The sequence below is a fragment of the Rhinolophus sinicus genome, chromosome 1 (assembly GCF_057876585.1).
Source record: "Rhinolophus sinicus isolate RSI-liver-muscle chromosome 1, RSI-T2T, whole genome shotgun sequence".
NCBI lineage: Eukaryota > Metazoa > Chordata > Mammalia > Chiroptera > Rhinolophidae > Rhinolophus > Rhinolophus sinicus.
In genome coordinates this window covers 45,691,006-45,704,991 of record NC_142501.1, presented here as the reverse complement: position 1 = coordinate 45,704,991, position 13,986 = coordinate 45,691,006, and the positions used below count along the sequence as shown (strand labels likewise).

The window sequence follows — 13,986 nt, the reverse complement described above, 5'->3', positions numbered from 1 at the left end:
AGCCAGAGATAGGGGAGTCATACCACTATCGTCTCACTGGCGGAACTATAGTCTCACTGGAGGCAGGATCCACACGACCCGCAACCTGCTGTCCACTTCTCTGCCGGCCACCCAACCAACTGACCAACCAACGCAGCCACGGGAGTTGTATCAGTGGCTAATTGGCTAACTGGTTACAGCTGATGGTCAATTAGCCGCAGCTCATGGCCACCTACTACCTGAGCCAACACCTTTCCACGTGAGGCTAAGAGCCTGGAAAATGCTCTCTGGGACGCTGTCCCCACAACAACTAGCTTCAATACATTCAGTTTTCAAATGTAAACCAAAACTATCAACCAATTATTTTATCTTTGATAAATTGCCTTACAGTCAATTTGCTATGCAGTGAAAAATGCTTATAGTCAAGATGTTTATGGTAAAAATGCTTGCAGTGGAAATACCTAGAACTTCTCCTCCATCCACTCAATGCTCAACTTGCGCATTGTTTCAGCTATCATTCCACAAGACACTCATATTCTTGACTCCCTTGGCACTTTATCCTCTAATTATTTCCATCTTAACAAATCCCTTTGTAGCAAAAGTACTTTAGAGCCATTTAAACTTGGGTTTAAATTATGTCTCATCACTTAATAGTTCCACGAATTTGAGGACGATTGAAAATTAATGAATACCCTTTTCTCAGAAGTGGCATTTACTCAAAAGGTATTATTCAAGAAATATAAAGAAATTCAAAGTGGTGCAAATTTAAAGTGAAGCTAGAGGGATGGCTGAGGATCTGTCTCGGCTTCCTCACCTCTAAAATAATCCTAATAGTGCTGGGTTGTTTTGAGGATGAAATGAGGTAACTCACTGTCCGTGCAGTAAACACCGAGTGACGGCCACAGTTCAGGCCGTGGACTATCATTCTCCTCAGAGATAAAAAGACTTACAAGTGGGAGAGTGTCCGTCCTTAAGTTGGTCTTCCATTCCATCAAACTACCACTTTTCCCTCATCTGGAAACTTATTCATAGAAAAGTCTACACCCACTACACTCCCCCACTCTGCTCACCCCTTAATTTTATATAATCAGACTTCTGTCCTAACCACTCTGAATTAAAACCATTCAAAGAAAAGTCCTTTGATAAATGAATCACTGTTTTTTCCTCCCTCAGTTTCCATGACACAGTACACCCCTCATTATTCTCCAACTTTGAAAGCACTTATTTGCCCATCTCCTTTACAATCTCTTCTTTCAACTCCCAAGTTGGTCCAACGTTCTTGTCTTAAAACTCTTGTCTTCATGGATGGATTTCAGACAGTAACATGGCTTTAAGTCACCATAACAACACCAACAACCACGATAATGATGCCAAAACCGATGTGCCAGACACTCTTTTAAGCACTTCATACAGAGTCACTCATTTAATCCTCACAACAACCCTAGGATACAGACACACAAGTATTACCCCTATGCTATTCATGAAAACAATTGAGACACGAAAACCTTTCAGGAGATAACTCAAAACACAAGTCTGAACTCTCTTTAGCTTTAAGCACACATTTCTCTTTGCTTGACAGCAGTATCTTTAAGTCAGATATATTCAAGCAAACTGATATTTATAAAGCACATATCCTTGTCCTTAATATCATCACCTCTAACAAGTTTCTACTCAACTAGTGGTTCTTGCTACCTTGAGTTCCCTTGGTCTCTATTTCAGGTGAAGTTCAATAATGACTAATGACTTGCAACAAAAATTCAGAGTATCTCATTATTACATGTGCTAGGACTCAAATAAACTACTTGATCATTTAAACTAGTGGAATTTGATTTTTCAAAATTTCATAAATTTGAAAAATATATACACATATACTATATATATATATATATATATATATATATATATATATATATATATATATATATATATACACACACACACACACATATATATATGATGTTTATAAGCCTAGGACGGACTTTTCACTTATCAGGTGTTCTATCTTGAAAATAATGATGTATTGTACTGTTGTTCAAATGAGGATTAAAACGAATTTACCAGTTTCTTTATACTTAACAAGTGTTGTCCAAATAAAATTTTTGGAAGTGTCAATGGGAAGACACCTATAGACTTTAGTTAGAAACATCCCATCACCTATGCTCCACAATTTTTCCAATTTTTTTCAGAGAATATATAAATAATTGAAATGGTTTACCTAGAGCCAGTTAGCCAGCTCAAGGGGAAAATGCACACACCAGCCTCTTTTCTTGCTGCCAGCTAAGTAAATTGCAATGCAGGAAAACTTCCCAGAAAAAAAAAAAAAAAAAGATTGAATGTAGAGCTAGAAAGAAGACACCATAGTTCGGGACTAACCTTGAGATATATCATAATAAAGTGTCTGGACTTAAGAAAACGAATACTTTGGGCAGCCAGGTAAAAACATCAAGTCATTTAAAAGTGAGAAAAAAATCAAGCTAGTCCCAGATTTTTCCACTAAAACATTCAGTACTAGAAGACAATGTAATACCTACAAAGTCTTCAAAGAAAGAAAATAAAACCTCAATATTATACAACAAACCAAACTATTTTTTCAAGCATCCAAATAGCAAACAACAACATTAAAATGTTCAGGGAATAAACCATTTTCAAAGAAACTCAACTAAAAGATAAATAGAAAAACTACAACAAAAGGACTTGCAGTGAACATTGAATCCATGTAACTGTAGATATAAGATGAAAACAAACTTAGAAAGTATAGCTACAGTGCTAATATAAATACATACACCTTGTCATTGTAGAATTAATTTATTTGTTGGTGAGAAAATAATTTATTTATTGGTGAGGAAATAAGTAAGACTAACATTTACTGATATGCTAAAGCATTGTACTGAGTACTTTACATTAATTATCTCACAAAAATCTTCATAAATCCATTATCAATTTTATAGATAATGAAACTGAGACTTTAAGTAACTTGTCCAGAGTACCTCAGTCTATAAGTGGCAGAGCCAGATTCAAACCCAGATATCCTGATCCCAGGGTCCACAAATTCAACTATTAGAAAATTTCATACAGTAAAAGCTATGAAAGCAAACACTATATAATGTGCTCTAATTGAGAGATGGAGGGAAGGGAAAAGACATAAGGAAGTGAAAATAGACTAATTTCACCAAAAAGTGTGCATAATATGTTAACATACATGAAGGGAAAAAAAGGAGTACCTGAAATATACATTCACACTCATGAAAAATTGGAAATTTTTCCATAACAATACATTAGGAGTCTCAGCTGGTTGTTTTTAATCCCTACACAGAATGACATAATTTGGAAGTAGTATAATTTATTTTATTAATATCTGTTGATAGGCATCGTATTGTTAGGATCGACTCAATTAAGCCGTAGTAACATTCCCAATATTTCATAGACTGAAAATAGAAAAAGTTCAATTCTTGCTCATGTTTGATGTGTGTTAGTTACAAGGCAGGAGAGGGTCTCTTCTCGTCACAGTCACTCAGGGACCTCGGCTGATGGAGCAACCACCATCGAAACATTACAGGTCATAGTGCCTAAGAGAGTGTTCTGAAAAATGTCTCACCAGCAATTAAATATTTGGTCCAGAAATGGCAAACGTTCCTCACTTACAACGCTTCACCAAAATTAGTTACATGATCGAACCTAAAACTACAGAAGGGCCAATAAATACACGCACTACCCCAGGATCACCAGAAGGTGGAGAACTGAAAATATCTGGCAAATAGCACTAATGATTACCACACAAGCATTTAATTTGTTGCCACATTTTCTTATTACAAATAATGTCACAATGAACATTCTGCATAAAAATAAAAAAAAATATTTGTATACTTGTATAGCTACATCTACATCATAAGTCCTTAGAGTGGAACTGCTGGTCAGAAAATGTCTGTTTGAATTTCAATCAGTATTACTAAATTTATCCCCAACAAGGTCTTTCTTTTTTTAATTGATGTTTCTTTAATGGTGATTACATTTGAGGCCCTTTTCATATGTTTATATGTCAAATACATTTTTACCTTTAAATCTCATCCATCTGTAATGAGTTTTGGCAGAATGAGTAAGGTAATATAAAGCTTCCTTTGTTTTCCAAAAAAAAAGAGAGTTAGTTATTCCAACACAAGTTACTGAGCTATCTTTTTTGTCCCCAGTTTCGGGGGAATGTCATATACAAATTGCACATTTGCATTTGAGTTTATTTACTAAATTATCATTATGTGGCACTGATCTATGCCCTCCAATGCCAGTGTCACACCATTTTAATTACTAGCTTTATAACACATTTGGTTATCTGTTGGAGTTGAGCCATATTAATTATCCTCTTTTTAAAAAATTCTTCTAATTATTCATGCATATTATTTAATTAATTTTCTCAAAATTTCATACCAGTTTATCTAGTTCCAGAAACTACCATTATTTTTATCACAGGTTCACAGATATAGATCAATTTTAGTTATTAAAAATTTTATCAAAAAAGATGATATAGGGCAGCTGGTTGACTCAGTTGGTTAGAATGCAGTGCTCATAACACCCAGGTTGCCAGTTTGATTCCCACATGGGCCAGTGAGCTGCACCTTCCACAACTAGACTGAAAACAACGACTTGACGTGGAGTTTATGGGTCCTGGAAAAACATACTGTTCCCCAATAAAAAAAATTAACAAATAAAAAGATGATATATATTTTCATATGTACAACTCCTCTTTTGTACCTCTCAGTTTCCTTTTGTCCTGTAAACTTTCTCTGACTTTATTCCTATGTAATTTCTTTTTATTGTTGTTATTGTTGCTTTTGCAAATGGGCTCTTTCTTTCACCGCATATTATTTAAAATTGAAATAAATGTCTTCAATATTTAAACTGGGTACATTAGCATCAAGAGTTTTGTGAAGCATACAAGCTCCTTGATTTGTGTCCATTTAATCAGAAGATTGGCTTGAGTTTTTAATCCCTTGCTAAAGACAGCAGCAGTATCACTGCATACAAAGCGCAGATGCAGCCAAAATGTGGAGGGTCCTAGTTTCTACTTTGTTCTCCAGAAACAATCCTGGACACACAGATTTCTCTAGAACAGGTGACTGGAAGTTTTCACGTATGGAGAAAGCTGAAAGGATCAGGCATAAATAGAATGTCAATGATCCAGACAGATTTTAACTTCAGCCTGACTGTTATTGGAATTTTATATATCCAAATATTGATTCACTGTAATACTTTTTATAGCCTTTGCTTTGTAAATCATAGTTGAATTTAAAGTTATACCTTATTTGGAATTCTGCTCTCCAAGAATACTTATGTTTAATGATAGTTACTCTCACAGTTTCTGCAGTATTTGGACCTAAGATTTCCGATGCGTTGTAACTTTTATTCAGAGTAAGACATGCAATCACAGACTTTTAGAGCTAAAGAAACAAATTCATCTTTTAGAGCATTTTTCTCAATCCATGGGAAATTATGTAGGGGAGATTTTTTAAAAAATATTATCACTTCTGTGTCCTTGTGACCTGAACTCCCTGCCTCCAAATGACAGTCACTGTTTAGTGAGATGCTATATGTCATTACTCAGATGTTGGCATGGGAAAAAAAGGGGGGGAGAGTGGGGGTGCAGTTTTCTCAACCACTTCTCCTGGGATTATATAGCAAAAGAAAGAAAGACCTGCGAGCTGAGTGATTTTCTCAGCATCATGCTACTTAATGGCAAAGCTGGGTCTCTTTACTCCTGACTCCTTCAACTATGTCACACTCATATTCAATAACTTTAGAAAAGGTGGGCTCACCAGAATCACAGCTACCTGTAAGGCTTTTTCTGCTACCTCTTGTTTCTCGTGAACACACACCATGAATAATATTAACTGCCGCCTACTCTGTGTTCCTAGAACACTGTTTATAAAGCTAGTACAGCTAGTAAGTGCTAATGTAGAACTGGTTTTATGCATGGCTGGTATTCCCCTACCTAGGTTATGAGATCCATGACAGAAGGGTAGAAACCATTCATTTTTTTGTCTTTCCAGTGCCTAACACAGTTCCTTCCACATACTTATTTTCACCAAATATTCCTGGAATTAAATTCAACCCATTATATTGCTATACTCAAGAATTATATTAAGGTTTCCGTACAGATGAATCAAATATATCACAGACAATTACATTATAAAGCTCAGTTGAAATTGAATTTTTAAAGGAGAGCTCTCTGCAGGCTATTCTAATTAATTCATGACATTTTTTAAAGTATACTAAATCACACGTAATCATTTCCATTAATGACCTTGACTGCTCCCTTGCTTTCATAAAAACATTAACCCTAATCATGTTTTCTTCTTTACTCAAAGAACCAATTTATATCACGTTGAACTTCCAAATCATCTTAATTCCATCAATACCTTTTGCAATGCACAATCTAAACGTAATTTTGCTCTTCTTTTTTCATACTTAGTATGATCATTGATTATATTAATTATAATACATTATCACAAATGTACATAGATATGTAAATACCTATGTACATACGAGTAGATATGTAAAAATGGGAAGAAACAATGCACACTGAACCACTTCAGAGGTTATCCCTGAGGAGAGCAACAAAATCGAACAAAAGAAATCAAAGAAAACTTTAATGTTGTAACCTGTGTATCTTCTTGGACTGAATCGTTCAGAATGGGACCAGAAAATAAAGTCAAGCAGCCAGGAGGAGAGACAGAGGAAAAACAGCATCTGTAGCTCCTGCTGTAGCTCCTGATATCGCTCAGGAGGCTGAGTTGTACATCTAGCTCTTCGGTTCTCTCTCTCCGAGTGGGCAGACACAAGTGGCTTTACAATACTAGCAATTAAAGGACCTGTCCAAGTCTGATAGTACAGTTATAGTTGATGGTTGTAGCTGATAGTACACTTATCTTAGCGGAAATGGCACATCTCTTCACCCCCTATATCCTTATTGCTGTCATATGTCTCTAACCACATAACTTCCTACTTTCGGAGTAAACAGAAGATGGAAAACTTAACTTAAAAATGTCTCCCTATTTCCCCAAATTTCATATTCTGGTTAACAGTATGAAGGCAGAAAAACCTATATTATACATACCCTGTTCAAAGATACTAGGACCAGTTTGTGAATATCATTCCTGAAACACAATTTTGTAACCATATTTAGCTTTTGCTGATATTCGGTATCTTCCCTGGATTTTTCTGACATACCTAAACGCAAAAAATAAATGCAAGTAAATAGATAAATAAATACATAAATAAATAAATACTTTTCAGCTTAAAAGATTTAAGCTGAACAGATTGTGATTTATTAGGAATGATTATAATTAATCCAACAATACACATGCACATTTTTCAAATACATAGTCCCTTACCAAAGAAATAACCCTAGCTTGAAGGAATTTATGAAAATAGTTCATCATTGAATATAAAATAAATACAGTGAGTGTGGACGTTTATTTAATTTAAAGTAGCAAGACCTTATTATGGTGGAGGAATTTTCTGTAGCAAACAACCTTTTTTATATGAGTAGGCTGTGCTCATACAAGGAGCTAGAAGATATTTATGAAACAATGGACAATTTGAAAAAAGCTCAAAGTTATTTGGACTACAATATAAAAAGGTCAGATACAAAATGTAGGCATAAAAGAGCAGCTGGAATCATAGTGAAAAGAAAAAAAGATTTGTTTCAGCATTGTGACGGGCAAGAGCCTAGGTTTTATTAGAAGTCCTCTAAGGCTGCATAACAGTATTAAGTTATTTAAAGGAAATATATTCCTTATTAATCTACATTGTAGCTGAACTATCCTAAAACCATTGAACAAACACTGGACATTTAAAAAATTGGTTATACAATAGAATAGTATATAAAATTATTATGAATGAATGTTTCCAAAACTTAAGACTATAGAAATAATTATTCATAAACAATTACTTATAATCTTTCATTTGAATAATTTGTATTAACACAAACTATAAATTGGATGCATATAGCTTTTCATTTATTTAACAAAAATATAAATGTCAACTACATGCCAGAGATTTTGCTCCATGCTGGAATACTACAGGGAATAAGACAGGCTAGATTCCCAGAGTCCTGGAATTTTCAGTCCTAGTTTAAAAATTTATTCAAATAGCTTCTGACATTCACTACAGCTGTATGACCTTGGACAAGTCACTTAAACTCTCTTTGTCTCATTATCAGTGACCAAAACCATATTAACTTCTGAGGCTGCCCATTACATCACAAGCAGATGTGATGGCTGAAAGCAGGCCTGTTGAGTAGCAAAAACTTCATGCCAGATGCAATGAGTCTTATTAAGACTTATATTAAGACCAAATGAACATTCCCATAAATTTCATCTCTGGTCATATCACCTGAAGTTCTACTATTCCGAATGGATATAATATCCTTTCCACCTAACAGCCCTTTAAATTGTGTGGACTGCAAATTTATTGAGGATAGAATCTATAACTTAATCATCTCCAGATCTCCAAAGGTTCCAAGCATACTACTTTAAATATAACCATTGTTCAATATACTTTTGTTGTACAAATGTGTATTTCAAAATGACTACTCTGGAGTCGTGCTGCACAGGTTGAAAACCTGGTTCCATTATATAAGCTGTGACCTTAAAATCTCTACATTATGACTCAGTTTCATCATCTGTAAAATAGCAACAACACCAAAAAGTAGTATCTGCCTTATGGCTGCAAGAATTTAAAAAGTTAATATACATAAAGCACTTCAAATAATACCTGACACATTTTAAGTCCTCCATATTGTTAGGTATTATTGTTGTTAACTATAAATGAGTAGATTTTGATACAGGTTTTATATACTCTTGAATCATCTCTTCTCCAGATTAAATAATTTCAGACCCTCTTATTGTTCTTATGGATATGGTTTTATACTCCTAATCACTTGCCTCTGTACACTTTCTAATTTGCCTATATCCCTTCTTAAAGAATTTTACATTATTTCCTCTAAAACTCACATGAAGTCAACACAGAAAAAACTAACTGATATTTTATTACAATAACTGGGTCTTTATTATTATTTTATTAAAGCAACTGGCTGAGTCACTTCAAGTTATTGGTATAAAAAAAGGTGGAAGTGAACAGTACTAGTTTGAAAGAAACTTAAGAGTCATAAAAGCACCTCAACTTAACATGTTCAAATCAGAACCATGTTCAACCTCAAAATGACTGGGGTACTGATGCCATAGTTAATAACTGATATATAGAATGGTATAGTAAGTTATAGTATGGCATAGTATTGTATGGTGTGGTATGGTGTGAATATGGTCTGATAGCTTAAAGTAGACAGTTAAGTCTTTACCTAATAAAGAAATGTATCTATATATTGATATACATATAAAATGTGTATATTTACACATAAAGCATAACCCTAAAGTTATAAAATTATTTTCAAGGGCACCGTTTAATATATCTAAACATCATTGTAAAAAAGTTATTTAACTTATCATTTAAATACACCATTTAATACATCCAAATGATTGACTATCAATGTTACTTCAGGGTCATTCTAAGAACAATAAAAGAAAAGAAAATTTAAATTTGAAACTTATTTCTGAACTAAAAGAGTAGATTTAGTTAAATATCTTTTGGTTAAATTTAAAATTCAAATGTCTCTTCAAAAAAATAAGACCGACACCTTTAAGGATAATCAAAAGAGTTTGTTTTGTATTGATTTTTACAATCTACAAACAAAATTAAAAAAAAAAAAAAAAAAAAAACCTCACAAGATTTTTGAGCAAAATTATCTCTATTAAATTATTTCCCAAAAGTTGACTGACAACTATGAATGGGACACTATGATTCAATCCAAACTGCATTTATTGAATAGCTATTTTTGGTCGAGGTAACATGGTTTTTTTAAAAAAATGGCCGAATAAAGCCATCCTAGAAAATATTTATACTCTATTACTGAGTATAATCTTATACTCAGAAACATAAAATACCTATGTGACAGCAGATAATGGTAGACTTAGGAGAATTTCATTAAAAAACGGGGAGGGGGACTTCAAAAGAATTAGAAACTTTACAGAACCAAAAACAGTAACATCCCTGATATCAGTAGACAGAAAGTCATGTCAAATATACCTCCTATGCTGCTCTCAGATCCATCCTCTCCTCCACTGCCCAGCCCCCACCATGTCTCACTTGACTATCATGGCCTCCAACCCAACAGCCCCATAACTTGGCCCTCCTCCTGCCGCCCACCCTCTACACCACAGTGCTATCATTTTAAATTGCAGATTTTGTCATAACAGTACAACTTTTAAAACCTTTAATAAATTTGAATTGACTTGCATTAAAAAAGCACAAACTGTTCTGTGTTGCATTCAAAGCCCTTCACGTTCAGGCCCCAGGCACTGCTCTCCTCTACTCCACGCTTCACTCACACCAGACCATGTGCACTTTCTCCTTCTGCTTGAAATGTCCTTCCTGAGCTTTCTACCAGGTCAGCCCTGCTCACGTTTCAACCTCAATGTCACAGTCTCTGACCTACTCCTTTGGGTAAATTATTTATGCCTCCTTCAACATTATCATAGCCTTTTATACAAATATCTATAACAGGTCCTTTCATGCTGTCTGGTAATTAATTATTTACATATCCATCTACCTCTGAACTCCTAAAATAGTACAGTCATGCTTTTTTTTTTCCATTTATCTTTCATACCTTTGTAGTAATCACCATGTTTAGAACATAAGAGGCACTTAATAAATATCTGTTGAATGAATGAAGGAGAAGGTGTTTTAAACAGGCTTTGAAGGACAAAAAAGGTCACAACAGATGTAAGTAGGAGGTACGGGGGTTGGGGGGGGGAGGATGAAAGCTATTAAGGTTAATGAGTAAAAGCCACATGGTTATTTTCGAAAAAAATTAAGTCAACACCAGCGTAAGAAGGACTAAAAAGAGCCAAGAAAAGTGTGAAGTTTAGTTAGCTGTTACTATAGTCCAGATAAAACAGAACAAAAATTAATGTGTACTGCATGATGCCAATAGAAATATAGACGTATTATTAGAAGTTGACACTTGCCTTGGAAGTAAAGGGCCACACTTTACACCAGAATTATTTCTTGGGTAAATAAATTATTTGATTTTCTTATTAAAATTTATTATAAATTATTCTTACCATTATACATCATCATTTTCCTTTATTTTTGGATTAGTGGAAAGATTTGCATTTATTTGGCAGAAAGTCTCCCTTAATTTTTGCCTAGAAAGTTAATATTTCATAACAAGTAAAAAATCTATTTAAATTGTTATCTCACCACAATCAGTTATGTAACTTACCTGGAACTATAAAATGTAGAATAGCTCGAAGTGCCTCCAACTGCACTGGTAATGATGTCTCATGACTCTTCATAACTGTTATTATTTTGGGGGCCACTGCTGTCATTGTATCCAGGGAAGCATTACTGGAGAAACCAATATTGAAATGCTTATTAAAAATATTACTTGATTTTATTGTACAAACACAATTTTGAAACAAGTGCAGGAAAACAGAATCAATATAGTATATCCAAAAAGGCTATATGAAAATACATTTGAATCCAATAATACGATTGCATATAATTGTAATTGTTCTTTCATTAAATTTTGACTTCTAACATTATATATGAGCATTCTGCATAAGTTCATGAATCTGTATTACCTTTCTTCAAAAAGATGATTTAGCATTTTACAGCCACTTTCAGCCACTTCAGGAGAATGTATATGCTTCTGCATTAACTCCAACACGTTTAGGTATATTCCTTTTGACAACAGGATTTTTCTGAAATAAACTAGAAGAGGTTTTTAACGTTATTTGTAGAAATGAAAGCACATTTTCATAATTTTGCAATGAGACAATATTAAGACAATCCAAATTCTTAGGAAAGTATATGCAAGTACATATGCAATTTTTGTTTGATTTACAACTTAAAGATCATTGATGCTTATTTCTTTATAATATATACCATTTCCAATTTTTTTGCATTTATCAACCATTTGTTCAGGTTTTCATTTTTAAAGAGTAGTAGACTTATAGCAATGTAGTCACCATACCCCAGTCCATGTAGAAGGAATGTTTTTGCAGCAAAATGTTTGAAAATAATGCCTCCAAAAATAATAATAAAAGTTAAATTTCATTCTAATACTTAAAACAATGTCACAAAATAACTGTACTCACATAGAGCTAACACTCGCTAGATATACTAGACACCAGTGATCTGGGAATAAGTTCCAGGTGTGTGGAAATATTGACCATCCCCTCAGCACTTGGGGTGAGGCCAGGGGCTGGAACCAGGCTGGGTTGCCTTCAGCCCTGAACTACCTTCTCCATTTACCCCAGTGGACTGTACAAACATTATCATTTCTACGTAAGCCATCATGTGCAAAGGGATGGAAAGCACTGCATAAATAATTACAAGTACATATTTTCACTAAGTAATGCCAAAGTTTAAGAAACACAAAGATACACTTTATGACTGATTTTACATTATATGTGGAAAGTAACTGTATCCCAGCAATAATGATTACAGAATAATTTTCCTCTTCATAATAAACTGTCTTCACTAAATGCAAATCCAATGTCTTAAAGTTTCATTTTTGAAACCTCTATAAAAACATCAATTCCAACATAATTCAACACTTTGAAAGCAGTGAAAAATGAAACTTACAAAGTTTTAACTTAAATACTATTTTGAAAAATGAGTTATCAAGCTCAAATTGGGACAAGAAGAAAAGATACGACAAAACTCAAAAATAAGAGGTAGTTATATACACATTCTAAACAACTGCCAAAATCTGAAAAATCCATACCTTTTAAAGATGTCTAGAATATCACACATTAAAATAGGATCACAAGTTGGTTATTTTGCTTGGTTATGCCAGAAGTTTTAATAACCCCTCCTAAAGCGGCTAAATTCTAACTAAGGAAATACTTTAAAAGATAGAAGTTATTCTAGACCAGCAGTTCTCACACTTTAAGTGTGCCTCAGAATCACCTGGGAGGTTGTTAAAACACAGATTGGCTGGGTCCAAACTCCAAAATTTATGATTCAGTAGGTCTGTATGGGGCCCTAGAATTAACATTTTTAGCAAGTTCCTAGGCAATGTTGCTGGTCTGGAGACCACACTTTAAGAACCACTGTCCTGGACATTAACCCAATTTGAGACTGGAAAATTGAGAATAGAAATTTCATCAAACACTAGGCCTAGGAGGAAAAATTACATCACGAGTCACTTTAGAGTTTACAGAACATTTTACATACTTTATCTCATTTACCAGCTATCTACATAATACTCTTGACCTCATCTACTGCACTTTAATGGTAAATTATCTGCTTAAAAATCCAATAATAATATGCAACTTCCTTTGCAACAGTCACCTTCTTTCATGGCTGCCTAGTCACAATTTCATCTCTTCTGACCCCTAACATATATCCTCCAAAAATTTGCTTCATGTTTTTTTCTTTGCTACCTGACAGATCATACATCTTTATTTCGTCTTATTATCTATCCTCCCCACTAGAGTTGAAGCTCAATGAGCCTGAAATTTGTTTAACTGATGCATCCCAACTATCTAAGGCATTGTGTAGTACACAGCAGGATCTAAATAAATGTTAACTGAATAATTAATTAAGTGAAAAAATGTCAAAGAAGATGTTTGAGCCTTTGCCTTGGGACCACCATGGCAGAACCCAATTCTTCTGGCTGCTGATCCAGTCATTTTTCTAAAAAACTATATCCAACCCTGCACACCCAATGTTCTCAAGTGTCTTTCAACAAGAAGTTGTCCACAGAGGTTGCTGAACAAGCTGCTCGATTTCCTAATACTCGCCTTAAGGCAGAACTCCAAGTATAATATGAAGGTATCTGAGGACAGTTTACCTGTCAGGTAGCCAAGAACAAAGTAGTAAGGCACCAGAAAGAGCAGAGAACTGGTTACAAACAAAGAAATCGGGGTTAGCTCTACATGTAACTAC

General features: G+C 34.2%; 1 protein-coding gene across 2 annotated transcripts in view; it reads right to left on the bottom strand.

Annotated features, from left to right (window-relative positions):
• Nucleotides 1-13,986, bottom strand: part of LRRK2 (leucine rich repeat kinase 2) — a 125,551-nt gene that overhangs the window by 87,252 nt on the left and 24,313 nt on the right. For both annotated transcript variants that reach the window (XM_088798845.1, XM_088798849.1), the window contains exons 12-14: nucleotides 11,673-11,802; nucleotides 11,312-11,436; nucleotides 7,085-7,197 (exon numbers count right to left, since the gene is read on the bottom strand). In XM_088798845.1, the coding sequence (XP_088654971.1) occupies nucleotides 7,085-7,197; nucleotides 11,312-11,436; nucleotides 11,673-11,802 (368 nt within the window). The remainder of the gene's footprint in view (nucleotides 1-7,084; nucleotides 7,198-11,311; nucleotides 11,437-11,672; nucleotides 11,803-13,986) is intronic.